Source organism: Zootoca vivipara, chromosome 6 (assembly GCF_965207765.1).
Source record: "Zootoca vivipara chromosome 6, rZooViv2.hap1.1, whole genome shotgun sequence".
Lineage (NCBI taxonomy): Eukaryota > Metazoa > Chordata > Lepidosauria > Squamata > Lacertidae > Zootoca > Zootoca vivipara.
The window spans coordinates 84,671,454-84,686,414 of NC_142589.1; the positions used below are offsets into that span (position 1 = coordinate 84,671,454).

General features: G+C 50.1%; 1 protein-coding gene across 2 annotated transcripts in view; it reads right to left on the reverse strand.

Annotated features, from left to right (window-relative positions):
- Positions 1–1,984: 1,984 nt before the first annotated feature.
- The window catches only part of HOMER3 (homer scaffold protein 3), a 39,564-nt gene continuing 26,587 nt past the window's right edge, over positions 1,985–14,961 (reverse strand). For both annotated transcript variants that reach the window (XM_035120915.3, XM_035120914.3), the window contains 3 exons: positions 7,013–7,120; positions 4,069–4,149; positions 1,985–2,852 (listed from right to left, as the gene is read on the reverse strand). In XM_035120915.3, coding sequence (XP_034976806.1) covers positions 2,664–2,852; positions 4,069–4,149; positions 7,013–7,120 — 378 coding nt within the window. In that variant the 3' untranslated portion in view covers positions 1,985–2,663. The remainder of the gene's footprint in view (positions 2,853–4,068; positions 4,150–7,012; positions 7,121–14,961) is intronic.

The window sequence follows — 14,961 nt, forward strand, 5'->3', positions numbered from 1 at the left end:
ACAGAAGTCACCAGACCCTTATGTATAGTCAGAGGGTGGGGAGGGGTATTACTCAGAAGGGTGGTGGGAATGGGTGATTGGCTGATAGGAGTGGTAAACCTGCTGATGACTGTTAACGACTGCAATTGGTCTTGCAGGAAAAAGCAAGGGGTGAGCTTAACATGGACACTGGTACCAGAGCCTGCAATAAACCCAGATGCCAACTTTGCTGCCACATACACCCGGACAACACCATTACTAGCCCCAACAACATCAAACATACCATCTCAGGACGATTTAATTGCTCATCTTCTAGCATTGTGTATGCCATCAAATGCCAACAGTGCCCTTCAGCTCTCTATATTGGACAAACAGGCCAAACCCTACGCCAAAGGATAAATGGACATAAATCTGACATCAGGAATCACAAGACAGAGAAACCAGTAGGAGAACACTTCAATCTCCCAGGACATTCTATACAAGATCTCAAAGCAGTTGTTTTATTACAGAAAAATTTCAGAAACAGACTGGAAAGAGAAGTTCCTGAATTGCGACTCATTACCAAGCTTAAAAGCATGGAGAGACCTGGTCTGAATATGGACATTGGATTCTTATCTCATTATACATGATAAAGCTTTCTTATGCCAGCTCACCCCTTGCTTTTTCCTGCAAGACCAATTGCAGTCGTTAACAGTCGTCAACAGGTTTACCACTCCTATCACGCATTCCCACCACCCTTCTGAGTAATACCCCTCCCCACCCTCTGACTATACAAAAGGGTCTGGTGACTTCTGTTTCAGTGTATCTGAAGAAGTGTGCATGCACACGGAAGCTCATACCTATGACAAACTTAGTTGGTCTCTAAGGTGCTACTGGAAGGAATTTTTTTTGTTTCGACTACGTCAGACCAACACGGCTACTACCTGTAACAGGTCTTTGGCTGATTGACACCCGATGCCCTTTTAAAATATGCTGGGGAGCGGGGATTACTGGGTTTTTAATATGCATTTTGTGTTTTTATCTTGTGATTTTATCTTGTGAACCGCCCTGAAACCTACGGGTATATAGGGCGGCATACAAATGTAACCAATAATCAGTGCTTTTTTCCCCAGGGGGCACTCAAGGGTACGCAGTACTGGCCCTTGGTTCCTTAGAAGAAAAGCCCTGGTTTAAAATGTGGCACTTAGTGTAACAACTTCATAGTGTGTACCGGCACCTTTTTTTTCTAGAATAAAAGGACTGCAAATAATAATTATAATATTTTCGGTTCATGGGCCAGAGGTCCCATCACCTTTGGGCTAGAGCAGGCATGTCCAACAGGTAGATAGTGATATACTGGTAGATCACTGGGTGTCTGTGGTAGATCACTGGCAGATCACTGGCTCCCCCCAAAGAAGCTCAACAACTTTGGGTTGCCAAAAAATCTCAACATTTTTGCCCTGAACCCCCCCCAAAACAGGCCTTCTTCCTCCCTAAAAAGCTCAACAACTTCACCCTGAACCCAAAAAACAGGGCTTTCCTTCCCCCCAAAAGCTCAACAACTTTCACCTGAACCCCCCCCCCAAAAGGGTAGATCACTGCCAGTTTTTAGCTCTGCAAGTAGTTCGCAGTCTCTTGGGAGTTGGCCACCCCTGGGCTAGAGCAAAGCAGGTGAGGACCTACGTTCCTGCCAATGAGTCACACCCCCTGCCTGACTTCTTGGAATACTCCTTGAACAAACTGCGCTTCCTTCTCAAACCAGGAGAGGGTTAGGTTCTTGGTTCCGCACAATATTTACAGAAATGGGCAACCTGCCAGATTGGCAGCTGGCTTGGCTCGCTGCCCCTCTCCCACCGGCCCCCTGGAAATAGCCTTTCCCCCCTCTGACATTAGCAAACCCCCCTCCCCCCCTGCACACACCCCAATTTGCCCCGCCAGTTTTCCCAAGCTGAATATTCATTCCCACATTCGCATTACCCCACTAAGACAAAGCCATTGCTCGCTTTGAAAAAGAAAACCAAACGTACAATGGAAGGAGGGTGTTGTTGGGAGGAGAGTGGGGGGCGGCGGAGAGAAGAAAATAGCTCCATTTACTTCCAGGAAGAGAGTCAAGGTTCCCTCTGGGGTTTGTTTTTTTTGAAGGGGAGGTCTCTGGTAATCTGTAAAAAGCAAGCTTGTGAAAAAGACTCAGCTAGGAGGATTACAAGAAAGGTTTTTGAATCAGGCGCTGGTTCTGGTAAGGCTGGGGGGGGGGGAGAGAAGAGTTCTCTATCAAAAACCTACTGGATCAAAGAAAGGGGGGGGGAACCACCATACTAACTTGGCTAGAAAAAGGATAACTGTGTCTGTAGAAATGGAAGCATCCGAAAGGGAACTAAGGCCAGGAAAAAGAAGCCTGAAGGTGTCAGCCAGGATAGCTCAGCTGGTTAGAGCCTGGTGCCGAGAACACCAAGGTTGCAGGTTCGATCCCCTTATGGGACAGGTGCGTATTCCTGCATTGCAGGGGGTTGGACTAGATGATCCTCAGGCTCCCTTCCAATTCTACGATTCTGCGATGTCCAGCATCCTCTTGGAGGAACATTTGTGGAGGACCAAAAATGTGCCCCACCAGCTACCCACTTTAGAGCCACGTCGCCTGTCCGCTTCCGCCAGGCCAACCATTTCGAGGAGAACCATCGGGGCAGCCTCCCCACCTATGGCCAGGCTCAGTTGCTCTCCACCAGCTTGGCCAAGTCCTGCCGCAGCTCGCTCAGCTCGAAGATCTTCATGTCCATGATTTCCGCCACCTTGGCCACTTCGTGGTACATCTTCTCCCGCTCAGAAAGTGTCTCCGACAGAGACTGCTCAGCCAGGCGAAGGCGCTGCTCCAAGTCTGTGTTGCGCCTCTCCAAGTCCTGGCGAGAAAAAGGGGGGAGAGGAGAACGGCCTCAGGGGCCTGGAACTCTCTGTCTCCCTGTGATCATGAGGGATCCCTGCTCCTGGCCACCCCAGGACCATCACCCCCCGGGGAAGAGCACTTGGGTTGCACACAGACCACCTCTCAATTAGTTCCCCAGAAATGTTCAATCCATGTTTCTTTTGCAGGGGGTCTTGTGTGGTGAGTGCCTGGAGGTGGTTGGAGGATGGATGGTTGAAATGGACTGAGGTTGAATCCTGACATGACAGAAGTGCTATTTCAGGGTGACAGGGGGCGGGCGGGCGTGGAGGACTCCCTGGTCCTGAATAGGGTCACTGTGAAGGACCAGGTGCGCAGCCTGGGGGTGATTTTGGACCATGGAGGCGCTGGGCAATTCTGTGTCCAAGGCAGTTGTCTACCAGCTCCACCTGGTACGCAGACTGAGACCCTACCTGCCCGTGGACTGTCTCGCCAGAGTGGTGCATGATCTGGTTATCTCCTGCTTGGACTACTGCATTGCGCTCTCTGTGGGGATGCCTTTGAAGGCGACTCAGAAACTACAACTTATCCAAAATGTGGCAGCTAGACTGGTGACTGGGAGCGGCCACCGGGACCATATAATACCACTTCTGAGAGACCTACATTGGCTCCCAGTACTTTTCTGAGCACAATTCAAAGTGTTGGTGCTGACCTTCAAAGCCCTAAATAGACTTGGCCCTGTATACCCAAAGGAGCGTCTCCATCCCCATCTTCCAGCCCAGAAACGGAGGCCCAGCTCTGAGGGCCTTCTGGCGGTTCCCTCCCTGCGAGAAATGAGGTTACAGGGAACCAGGCAGAGGGCCTTCTCGGTGGTGGCGCCTGCCCTCCCATCAGATGTCAAGGAGATAAAGAACTATACAAGCTTTAGAAGACATCTGAAGGCAGCCCTGTATAGGGGAGTTTTAATGTTTTGATGTTTCATTATGTTTTGATGTGTCTTGGGAGCCACCCAGAGTGGCTGGGGCAACAAGTCAGAAAGGTGGGGTGCAAATAATAAAATAATTGTTGTTACAGGAATTGGCAGGCAGGCCTAAGTCACTTAGGGGGTGGCAAACAAATGTTTTTAAATCAGGAGCAAATGGGGTTGGGGAAAAGTTGGTGCTTCTGTTCAGGGAGATTTGGCTGAGTCACCATTGCAGCTGCCCCTAATCCTCCCCTCCTGCCCCCCCCATTACCTGCACCTTCTGACGGGTGTCTTCACACTCTTCATCCGTATCCCAGCTTCCTCCTTTCTGCCCCTTTAGCTGCCGTAGTTCCTGTGTCGTTTAAAAAAAACATGCAAACAGGAATGGAAGAATGTTCCTTTTGGCCCTTCCTAGTCTGCAATGCTATGATTCTATGAAACAAAAAAGAGAACTATACCTTTAAAGAGCATGGGAACTGTAGTTTACTGTTAACAAAAGCTAAACCCCAAGCACCATTAGCAAACTACAGTTCCCAGGATCCTCTGGGCAAGGGGATTCACAAGCTTTACCTGGGATATGTTTCCAGGCCCTCCCGGTGTCCCTATTTTCCAGGGACAGTCCCAGATTTACAAAAGCTGATCTGATACTGGAGCATCCCACTTTTCCTTAGGACGTCCTTCTTTTCAGTGGAGAAATATTGGACTGCTAGGCAACCCCCCAAGCCAAGGAAATAAGTAACTATACAGCCTTTAGAATACATCCAAAGGCTGGATAGGGAAGTTTTTTAAATGTTTCATGTTTTCTAATTATTATTATTATTATTATTATTATTATTATTATTATTATTATTATCATTATTATTATTATTATTATTTATTATTATTTATACCCCGCCCATCTGGCCGGGTCTCCAGATGGGCAGGGTGTTGTTGTTGTTGTTGTTGTTGTTGTTGTTGTTGTTGTTGTTGTTGTTGTTGTTGTTGTTGTTGAATAGGACACCCTTATTTTCATCGGGGAGAAGTTGGAGGGTATGTGTCCACAGCCTTGGTCAGACAGCCCTCCCCCCCCCAAACCCCATTATTTGTTTTGCAAAACGAGGTTTGGTTGCAACTATTAAAATGAAAATGGATACATTCTAACCAACTTTTCTCCCCCTTGCAAAATGCAATGGCTGAGAGGCTAAACGAGCCCAATCGCCAACCTGGCGTCCTCTGGGCGGTTTAGACTACAACTCCCAACAGCCCCAGGCAGCAATGAATCAACTCAGAGGGCCGATGCCAGGAGCACAGAGGCCATTAATGCACCTGCCCCTCTGGATACAGCGGTGTAGCAAGGGGGGCGTAGGGGGCGGGCCGCCCCGGGTACCACCCTGGAGGGGGGTGACACTCAGCCCCCCCCCCCGTGAGCGAGCAGCCAGCCGCTGCCCGGTAAAAAACCTCGCTCGGCGGCTGGCTGCTCACTCACTTGCTGGGCCGGCACGCTTTTCTTCCTCCTGCTGGGGCAGAGGCGAGGGGCAGGCCAGAGAGGGATGTCAGCGGCGGCCACTGATGCCCCTCCTTGGCCTGCCCCTCGCCTCTGCCCCAGCAGGAAGAAGCAAAGTGTGTGCCAAGCAGGTGAGCGAGCAAGCTGCAGAGTGAGGCTATTTAAGAAACCTCGCTCCATGGCTTGCTCGCGACGCGATCCCGCTGGTGCTGGAGCGCCGGCGCCGGCAACCTGCTCCGTACGGCGCATACGCTGTATGGAGTGGTGCTGCGCATACGCTGTATGGAGCGGGTTGCCGCTCTGGGTGCCCCAGCGGCTAGCTACGCCGCTGTCTGGATAGTCACATTTCTGCATGCAATAGCCTATTTTCCCTAATATAACCCCCATTGTGTGTTATTTTGACCATGCCATTTTAGGAATACTTGACCCCAGTGCTATTTTTTTCTACACACAACCCCAATTTCTCCCTGATGCCTACTCATGAGTTTGATGTATTGGCATAATAAGAATATACACATCTGTATATTAATGTATGGTAATGTAACAGTGTTTTTTCGTTGCCTTTCAATTTTTTTCATTCTTTCCTTCTCACTCTTTTTTATAAATGAAATTCTTCTAATAAAATATTAACCTAGTCTCAAATCCCGGGGCTCAGCACATGCTCAGAGGAACTCGCGCTCCTTCATTTACGCCCCCAGGGCTGAACCACAGCAGTGCCCGGGGGGGGGGGGGGCGGGACACCTCAGGCACCTAGCAAATTGCAACAAAGCCCCCCACCCCCACCCCACTGCCATAGATCCTGAGAGGCTGCAGCTTAGCCCACTCCCTGCTTTACAGAAATGCTAATTCTTAGTGCTATGAGTCCGGGGGGGGGGCATGGAGTAGAGAGAAAAGCAACGCAGCACAGAGCCTCTTCTCGCCAGCACACGAGTTTCTGCCTTGCGCAGCATTCCTGGAAAGGCGGATCTGCGTCTAGAGCAGGCGCATGCCCTGTAATTAAAACTCTGCTTTAAACTGTTAATTTAATTGGCGCCCAAGCAAGAGCAGAGGTGGAGTGTGGGCTCCTGGAAGCTGCTGATGCGGAAAGGAGAGCGATGGAGGAGGGCTGGCAGGGCAAGGAGGAATGGGGAAACTACAGCTAATCTGTCGTGGGGTGGGGTGTGTGTGTGAAGGGGGGGGGTGTTGGTCTGTTAGGGCAACAGGGGCAGCCCTGTGCCAAGTCGAGAGGGAATGTGCAAGCGGGATATGAGAGACTGTCTCTATGTCTCAGCATCCAGCAATAAGACCATGAGACGACAGTGGCTCTCAAAGGATGAGGCAAGACTCCACCCTGGTGTGGCAGGAAGATTCCAGGACAGGCATCCCCAAACTGCGGCCCTCCAGATGTTTTTGCCTACAACTCCCATGATCCCTAGCTAACAGGACCAGTGGTCAGGGATGATGGGAATTGTAGTCTCAAAACATCTGGAGGGCCAAAGTTTGGGGATGCCTGTTCCAGGAAAACCAAAGCAGCGTTTAAACATTTCTGTGTAATATAGCATAGTATCAAAATTTATTTACAGAATGTGGGAAGATACCTTTTCAAAATGAGAGCAAGGTACCAAGAACAAATATGATAAGATCAGAATACAGCGAGGCTTCTTTGTGTTGATGAAAATTTATAGGAAAAGCCACAGCAGGAAATCGTAAGCTGAGCCTCTGAGCCACCAGGAGGGTGACACCGGCCCCTTACCTCGTCTCTGGCTTTCACCAACTGCTCCAGTTCTTCCAGGGCAGGACTGGGCTCCTCCTTGGCCTCCCCTGAGGATTCGTGGCCTCTCTGGGCTTCCAGCTCGGCCACCTGAGGAAGATGATGAGACAGGTTTAGGGGCAGAAGAGACAAAGGGAGAGACAGCACCCCAACTCCCCAAGGCCTGACGCCAACAGGGGTAGGGAGCCGGATGCTGCAGAGCCCTCCATCGCACTGGAGGGCAGGAGCCTGGCTTAGGGGGTGCAGGGCAGGGCTGGATGCCACACACCTCATAGAATCACAGAGTTGGAAGAGACCACAAGGGCCATCCAGTCCAACCCCCTGCCAAGCAGGAAACACCATCAAAGCATTCTTGGCATATGGTTGTCAAGCCTCTGATTAAAGACCTCCAAAGAAGGAGACTCCACCACACTCCTTGGCAGCAAATTCCACTGCCGAACAGCTCTTACTGTCAGGAAGTTCTTCCTAATGTTTAGGTGGAATCTTCTTTCTTGCAGTTTGAATTCATTGCTCCGTATCCACTTCTCTGGAGCAGCAGAAAACAACCTTTCGCCCTCCTCTATATGACATCCTTTTATATATTTGAACATGGCTATCATATCACCCCTTAACCTTCTCTTCTCCAGGCTAAACATACCCAGCTCCCTAAGCCGTTCCTCATAAGGCATCGTTTCCAGGCCTTTGACCATTTTGGTTGCCCTCCTCTGGACACGTTCCAGCTTGTCAGTATCCTTCTTGCACTGTGGTGCCCAGAACTGGACACAGTACTCCAGGTGAGTATTTTAACAATGGGTCCATAAGTTACTGTAGAGGCCAATTCTGGATCCACACATCCTTCCACAGTGGACGTAGGTTTCCGGGCAGAAGTTGATCACAGTGTGGATTTGCCAAGCGTGCCTTCCTCTTAGCATGTTTCTCCCTTGCCTCCTGAGATCGAGTTTCTTCAAAGCCCATGACACCTTTGGTAAAGGCTGTTCTCCAACTGGAGCGCTCGCGGGCCAGTGTTTCCCAGTTGTCGGTGTTTATACTACATTTTTAAAGATTTGCCTTGAGACAGTCTTTAAACCTCTTTTGTTGACCACCAGCATTACGCTTTCCATTTTTAAGTTCGGAATAGAGTAGTTGCTTTGGAAGACGATCATCAGGCATCCAAACAACATGACCAGTCCAATGAAGTTGATGTTGAAGAATCATTGCTTCGACACTGGTGATCTTTGCTTCTTCCAGTACACTGATATTAGAATCATAGAATCATAGAGTTGGAAGAGACCACAAGGGCCATCCAGTCCAACCCCCTGCCGAGCAGGAAACACCATCAAAGCATTCTTGACATATGCCTGTCAAGCCTCTGCTTAAAGACCTCCAAAGAAGGAGACTCCACCACACTCCTTGGTAGCAAATTCCACTGCCGAACAGCTCTTACTGTCAGGAAGTTCTTCCTAATTATTAGTTCGCCTGTCTTCCCAAGTGATGTGTGAAATTTTTCGGAGACACTGTTGATGGAATCTTTCGAGAAGTTGGAGATGGCGTTTATAAGTGGTCCATGTTTCACAAGCATACACTAAGGTTGGTAGTACAATAGCTTTGTAAACAAGCACTTTGGTTTCCCTGCAAATGTCCCGATCCTCAAACACTCTGCGCTTCAATCGGGATCAATCGCCTCTGATCAGTTATAGCCAATTTGTGGGGGGGTCTTACGCAACAAAAGCCATCTTCCCAAAGACAAAGTCTTTTGCCAATCAGGAGAGCCAATCAGGACAGCTGCCCATGTTCCTAAGACAGAAGCCATGCTTCGGTGCTCCCTTTCTAGCAGCACAAAGGAGGTGACCTCGTGTGTCCTCTCTCCTCCTCCTCCTCCTCCTCCTGCCCTTCCTTGCAAAGCCAGGCCAGCTGATGCAAAAGCGTAGGAACAAGTCCAACAACAGGGCCGGGTCCTCAGGCCTGGGTCGTTGGAAGCGGTACTGGCAGCCCTAAGCACCGTTGCAAAAAAAACCCCAAAAACCATGACAACAACCCATCAGAGAGGTAGCCAGGCACCCGCCTCTATTCCGAATAACGCTGCGTGCAGAACGGGGTCGGCTCGAGAGAGAGGGAATGTCAATTATTCATCAAGATGGAGGGTTACATTTTTAGAAGTGCATTCTACAAGCCAGCAGCTGCTGCTTTGGAAAGGCAGGGAGCGGCGGGGTGGGGAGTCTGGCAGGACGAGCCTTGGGGAAGGGTGTTGGGGTGGGGTGGAAGAGAGCGAGATCCCAGTGGCAAATTTGGAACCTCAGACGTTTGAGGAAAGGAAGATTCTAGCCCTCATGACGGTGGAGACAAGCTGAAGGAGGCAAGGGCAATCATGACATTTCGGTTCATGAGGTTTTGTTTGTGGGTTCATGTCCTGTTTGGGGGCTTCCCTGTGGGGCAGTTGGCCGGCCACTGTGAGAACAGGATGCTGGCCTTAGCTGGGCCCCTTTGGCCAGATCCAGACCCAGTCGGTCACTGTGTTCTGCATGAAGGTTTCTTTTCCAAGGCCCCAAAATGTTAGACGCGCAAACGCTGCAGTAACTCAGAGCAGGGCTTTTAGTGTGGCCTGTTGTTTTTCGAGGGGTGTTTGGGCTTTCCCGAATTTGTTTCTCACAAATTTGTTTCCGTTCCATATTACGGTTGTGTTTTTAGCCTTGCAAAAGGCTTCAGGGTTTCGAAACACAACGACTCCCAAAACCTCCAGCATGCAAAAAAAAACAAATAACAAACACAATATTCCAGATCCACTGGAAATGTTAACACTCTCCCCCCGCCCAATACCAAAGTGAAATTTAAAAAAAAACACCATATATCAATCAAAGAGTGGCGCCACAATAGACGTTACTGGAATTGATGGGCTCGAGTCATTCAGGCGACTGAGTCTGCTCAGAGTATGACTAACGCAGAAGAGATCACCTTGATATTTCCTGAAAGCCAAGCTGCCTTACAGAGAATTGCCCTCAGAATCCACCAGTTCTCTCCCCACCCCACCAGCAAAGGAATTTCATCTCCAGTGTCTCCATTTAAGTCGATTTATTTAAAACGCTGACAGCTCACCTTTCTCTGTTCGAGGTGCTTGTGGGCGAAATTGGGGTTGTCATATTTCAAAATGTAAAAACCAGGACACCCCCAAAGTTGCTGAGCTGCTTTTTTTTTTTTACGAAAACACCCCCCCCCAAAAAAAAACCACCACGCGATTTTTCGATTGCCGAAGATCCAGGACCAAGCGCAACCTTTTGGAAATTCCCCTCGGATGTCAATTCTGCCTTTGAAATCCCAGTAATGTCTGGGAAAATCCAGACATATGGCAGCCCTAACAAAATTCAGTTTTTTATGGTTACCATTTCGAAAGAGGGAGAAGGAATGTGTGTGTGTTCGTGTGTGTGTATCAGAGGCAAAAAGAGGGGAACTCCCTTCCTCCCCCTCCCCCCAGAAATGAGAAAGGGCTGTAGCTCAGTGGCAGAGCCCATGTTTTCCACAAATAAGATCCTGGGTTCAGTTCTCATCATCACCAGGTAGGGCGGGGAATGTCACTTGCCTAAGACTAAGCAGAGATTCTGCCACTAATGCGGAGCTAGGGAGGGTTCACTGGGTCTGACGGCACAAGGCTCCTAGTTCAATTAACCCCTTAACCAGAAGCTTGAGGGCTAGATCCTTGGTTTATTTCAATGAACCATGCCGAAGTTCTGTGGCAGGCATAGCTGCCAAGTTTTCCCTTTTCTCACGAGGAAGCCGATTCAGCATAAGGGAATTTCCCTTAAAAAAAGGGAGAACTTGGCAGCAATGGTGGCAGGACATCTGCTTTGCCTGCAGAAGGTTCAATGCCCCCATGGCATCTCCAGGTAGGGCTGGAAGAGGCTTCTGAGCCTGGAACCCTGGAGAGCAGCTGCCAGTCAGTGCGGGTAATACTGAGCTAGATGGACAAGTGGCCTGGCTCAGATTCCCCAGTTCCTGTATGATGAGATATTCAAATCACGCGCTCACTGAATCCACTGTAAAGGTTTTCCCAGATAATCACAGAATTGGAAGAAACCTGAGGCTAATCTGGTCCAGCGTTTCCCAAAGTGGGCGATACTGTGGGGTGCTGGAACAATCTGGGGGGGTGGGGCGGTAGCAGCCCCAGGTGCAACTGGGGGGGAGTGAATAAAAATTAATAAAATAGTAAATTGATAGCAGCGCACCAGGTTCCTATTTCTCATTAGGATTATTTTTAATATTATCCTTCACTATCTTAATTTTTCTGTATGTAATGCGAATGTTACTAGGGTTGATTTCAATAAATAATTTTATAATTTCCGAGCTTCAAGGTGTCATATTCACAACAACATCTTTCTTCACTATGCCATAGGGCATAGGCAGAAATACAGGTACATAAAAAAGAACACAAATTTGTTGCTGCATTTTTCTGTTTGTTTGCTTAAAGAAGGTAGCTTTCCCCGGGGGGGGGGAGGGGGCGCTGAGTTGTTGTTGTTCCTGAAAAGGGGGCAGTAGGCAAAATATGTTTGGGAACCTCTGGTAAAGGTAAAGGTACCCCTGACCATTAGGTCCAGTCGTGACCGACTCTGGGGTTGCGCGATCATCTCGCATTATTGGCCGAGGGAGCCGGCGTATAGCTTCCAGGTCATGTGGCCAGCATGACAAAGCCGCTTCTGGCAAACCAGAGCAGCACATGGAAACGCCGTTTACCTTCCCGCTGTAGCGGTTCCTATTTATCTACTTGCATTTTGACGTGCTTTCGAACTGCTAGGTTGGCAGGAGCTGGGACCAAGCAACAGGAGCTCACCCCGTCACAGGGATTTGAACCGCCGACCTTCTGATCAGCAAGCCCTAGCCTCAGTGGTTTAGCCCACAGCGCCACCTGGGTCTGATTCTTGTCCAACTCCCCCGCAAGGCAGGAATACGTTGCTGTCCCACACGGGAATCGAACCTGTAGCTTTGGCTTTATCAACACCATGCTCTAACCAACTGAGCTATGCATGCACGGATAATGCCCCAAAAGCGAGGTGGGAAGGTGAGAGAATGAGACAGAGGGCATTGTGTATTTCCTAGTTCCGCCCCCCCCCCTCCACCCGCAAAAAAAGACTTGTACCAGTCAGGGTGGGGCAGTGACCTCTCCTTTGTCCGCAAAGACTGAAGTGGGGGGGGGGCCTTGACAAGAGGCGGCTGCTCTCTCTCTCTCTCTCTCTCTCTCTCTCTCTCTCTCTCTCTCCCTCTCTCTCTCTCTCTCCCCCCTCTCCCTCTCCCTCTTCCCCATCTAACCTGACGAGACCTTGGTTGTGAGCTAATATTAGCAAGCACAGAGCGTCTTTCGCCATGCCAAGGGGCTGCAATGAAACCAGGGACGTGTGCATGGCGACCTCTGGGAGCGGAGCTGGGAGAGAAATTACACGCCTGCCTCTCTCCCTCCTGCCACATGGAAATACTTCCCCAGAGATGAGCAGTGGATCTGGTGCCGATTCCCCCAAGCTCCGAGCGTCTGGGGCGTATCCTGATTAAACTACCCTCTGTGGGGACCTATCCCCAAAGAGTCAGCTTCTGCTGGGAAATGGGGGCGGATTCTGCCAGAGCTCTACGTGCAGATGAGTTGCTCAAAGAGGGAGCTGCACAGACTAAAGTCTCCTGCCGGCTACTAAAAATGTTAAAAGGCGGAAGCCTTTTTGATCTATATGGGGGGAGAGAACCCAGGCGACACCCACTACACATTCCAGTCCAGCCGCCACGGCACAAGGTGAGGCTAGAGAGCATCCCAGTACGTTTCCGAGCACAATTCAAAGTGTTGGTACTGACCTTTAAAGCCCTAAACGGCCTCGGTCCTGTATACCTGAAGGAGCGTCTCCACCCCCATCGTTCAGCCCGGACACTGAGGTCCAGCACCGAGGGCCTTCTGGCGGTTCCCTCATTGCGAGAAGTGAGGTTATAGGGAACCAGAGAGAGGGCCTTCTCGGTAGTGGCACCCGCCCTGTAGAACGCCCTCCCAGCAGATGTCAAGGCAATAAGCAACTATTTTACTTTTAGAAGACAACTGAAGACGGCCCTGTTTAGGGAAGTTTTTAATGTTTGATGCTGTACTGTTTTTAATATTCAGTTGGAAGCCGCCCAGAATGGCTGGGGAAACCCAGCCAGATGGGCGGGGTATAAATAAATTGTTGTTGTTGTTGTTATCCTATGCACCCCAGGCGTGATCCGCTTGGTCAAAACAACACATATCAGCAACATTCAGATCACAGACCATGCACCAGTAGAATCACAGAATGGCAGAATTGGAAGGGACCACGAGGGTCATCTAGTACAACCCCCTGCAATGCAGGAGTATTTTGCCCAACGTGGGGCTCGAACCCACAACCCTGAGATTAAGAGTCCCGTGCTCTGAGAACTGAGTTATCCCACAGAAGTCAACCGCAAACTAGAAGAGGAAATACAAACTGCCCCATCATGATCTTTCAGCCACATATTGGCAACAAACAAAACAACAAGAGAGAGTCTCTTGAAGGCCCTCCAAAACTACTTTGTGTAAGTTACTGATCAGGGCTTGCTCACCTCCCTTCCATCAGCCTCCGCTGGGGAGTGGCCAGTTCTGTCCTGTCCCTGTTCTAGGTGCCATTGCTATTACCCAGAGATGCTGCAGAACCATCTGACCTCAGAGGAGGCTGTCAGTGGGGCCTCTCTTTTTGCGGGGGGGGGGTGAGGGATTAGAGAGGTACTTATCCAACCACTCCTGCGCAGCCAGCATCTCCTGGGCCAAGGAGGCTGCATGCACTGGCGGAGGAAGAGGAGTGCGGGGGGAGCGCACTGCCCCCGGCAGCGCGATCCTGGCAGGGTGCCATCGCGGCTGCCCTCCCGTGCACTGGGCGCCCCGCCCCTGCAGGCGGCGTGCCCCGCCCCCAGGACGCACACCAGCCCCACCCCTGCCTGCTCTCCACTCCCTCCCCCCCCCCGTGCCGGAGCATGAAGCTCCACCATTGGCTGCATGGTCAAAGTCCAGAGGCTTCCGCTCTGAAGACCATATAACACCGGTCCTAAAGGATCTTCACCAGCTCCTAGTACGTTTCCGAGCACAATTCAAAGTGTTGGTGCTGCTGACCTTTAAAGCCCTAAACCAGGGGTGCTCAAACTAAGGCCCGGGGGTCGGATGCGGACCAATCACCTTCTAAATCCAGCCCACAGACAGTCCGGGAATCAGCATGTTTTTACATGAGTAGAATGTGTCCTTTTATTTAAAATGCATCTCTGGGTTATTTGTGGGGCATAGGAATTCGTTCATTTCTTTTTCTTTTCAAAATATAGTCTGGCCCCCCACAAGGTCTGAGGGACAGTGGACCGGCCCCCTGCTGAAAACGTTTGCTGACCCCTGCCCTAAACGGCCTCAGCCCAGTATACCGGAAGGAGCGTCTCCACTCCCATTGTTTTGCCTGGACACCAAGGTCCAGCTCTGAGGGCCTTCTGGTGGTTCCCTCCCTGCGAGAAGTGAGGATACAGGGAACCAGGCAGAGGGCCTTCTCGGTGGTGGCGCCGGCCCTCCCATCAGATGTCAAGGAGATTTAAAACTATACAACCTTTAGAAGACATCTGAAAGCAGCTGTGTATCAGGAAGCTTTTTAATGTTTGATGTTATATAATGTTTTTATATCTGTTGGAAGCCACCCAGAGTGGCTGGGGCAACCCAGCCATTTGGGTGGGGTATAAAGAATAAAATTATTATTATTATTATTATTATTATTATTATTATTATTATTATTATTAATATTACTATTCACAGCAAAACCACAGCCTCTCTTACTCCCACAGAATTGGTGCCTATTGGTGTCATAGAACTGTAGAGTTGGAAGGGAACCCAAGAGTCATCTAGTCCAACCCCGTGCAATGCAGGAATCCTGCCCAGAGACGTCACTGGGTGGGCTCGAACCACGAACCTTCTGGTT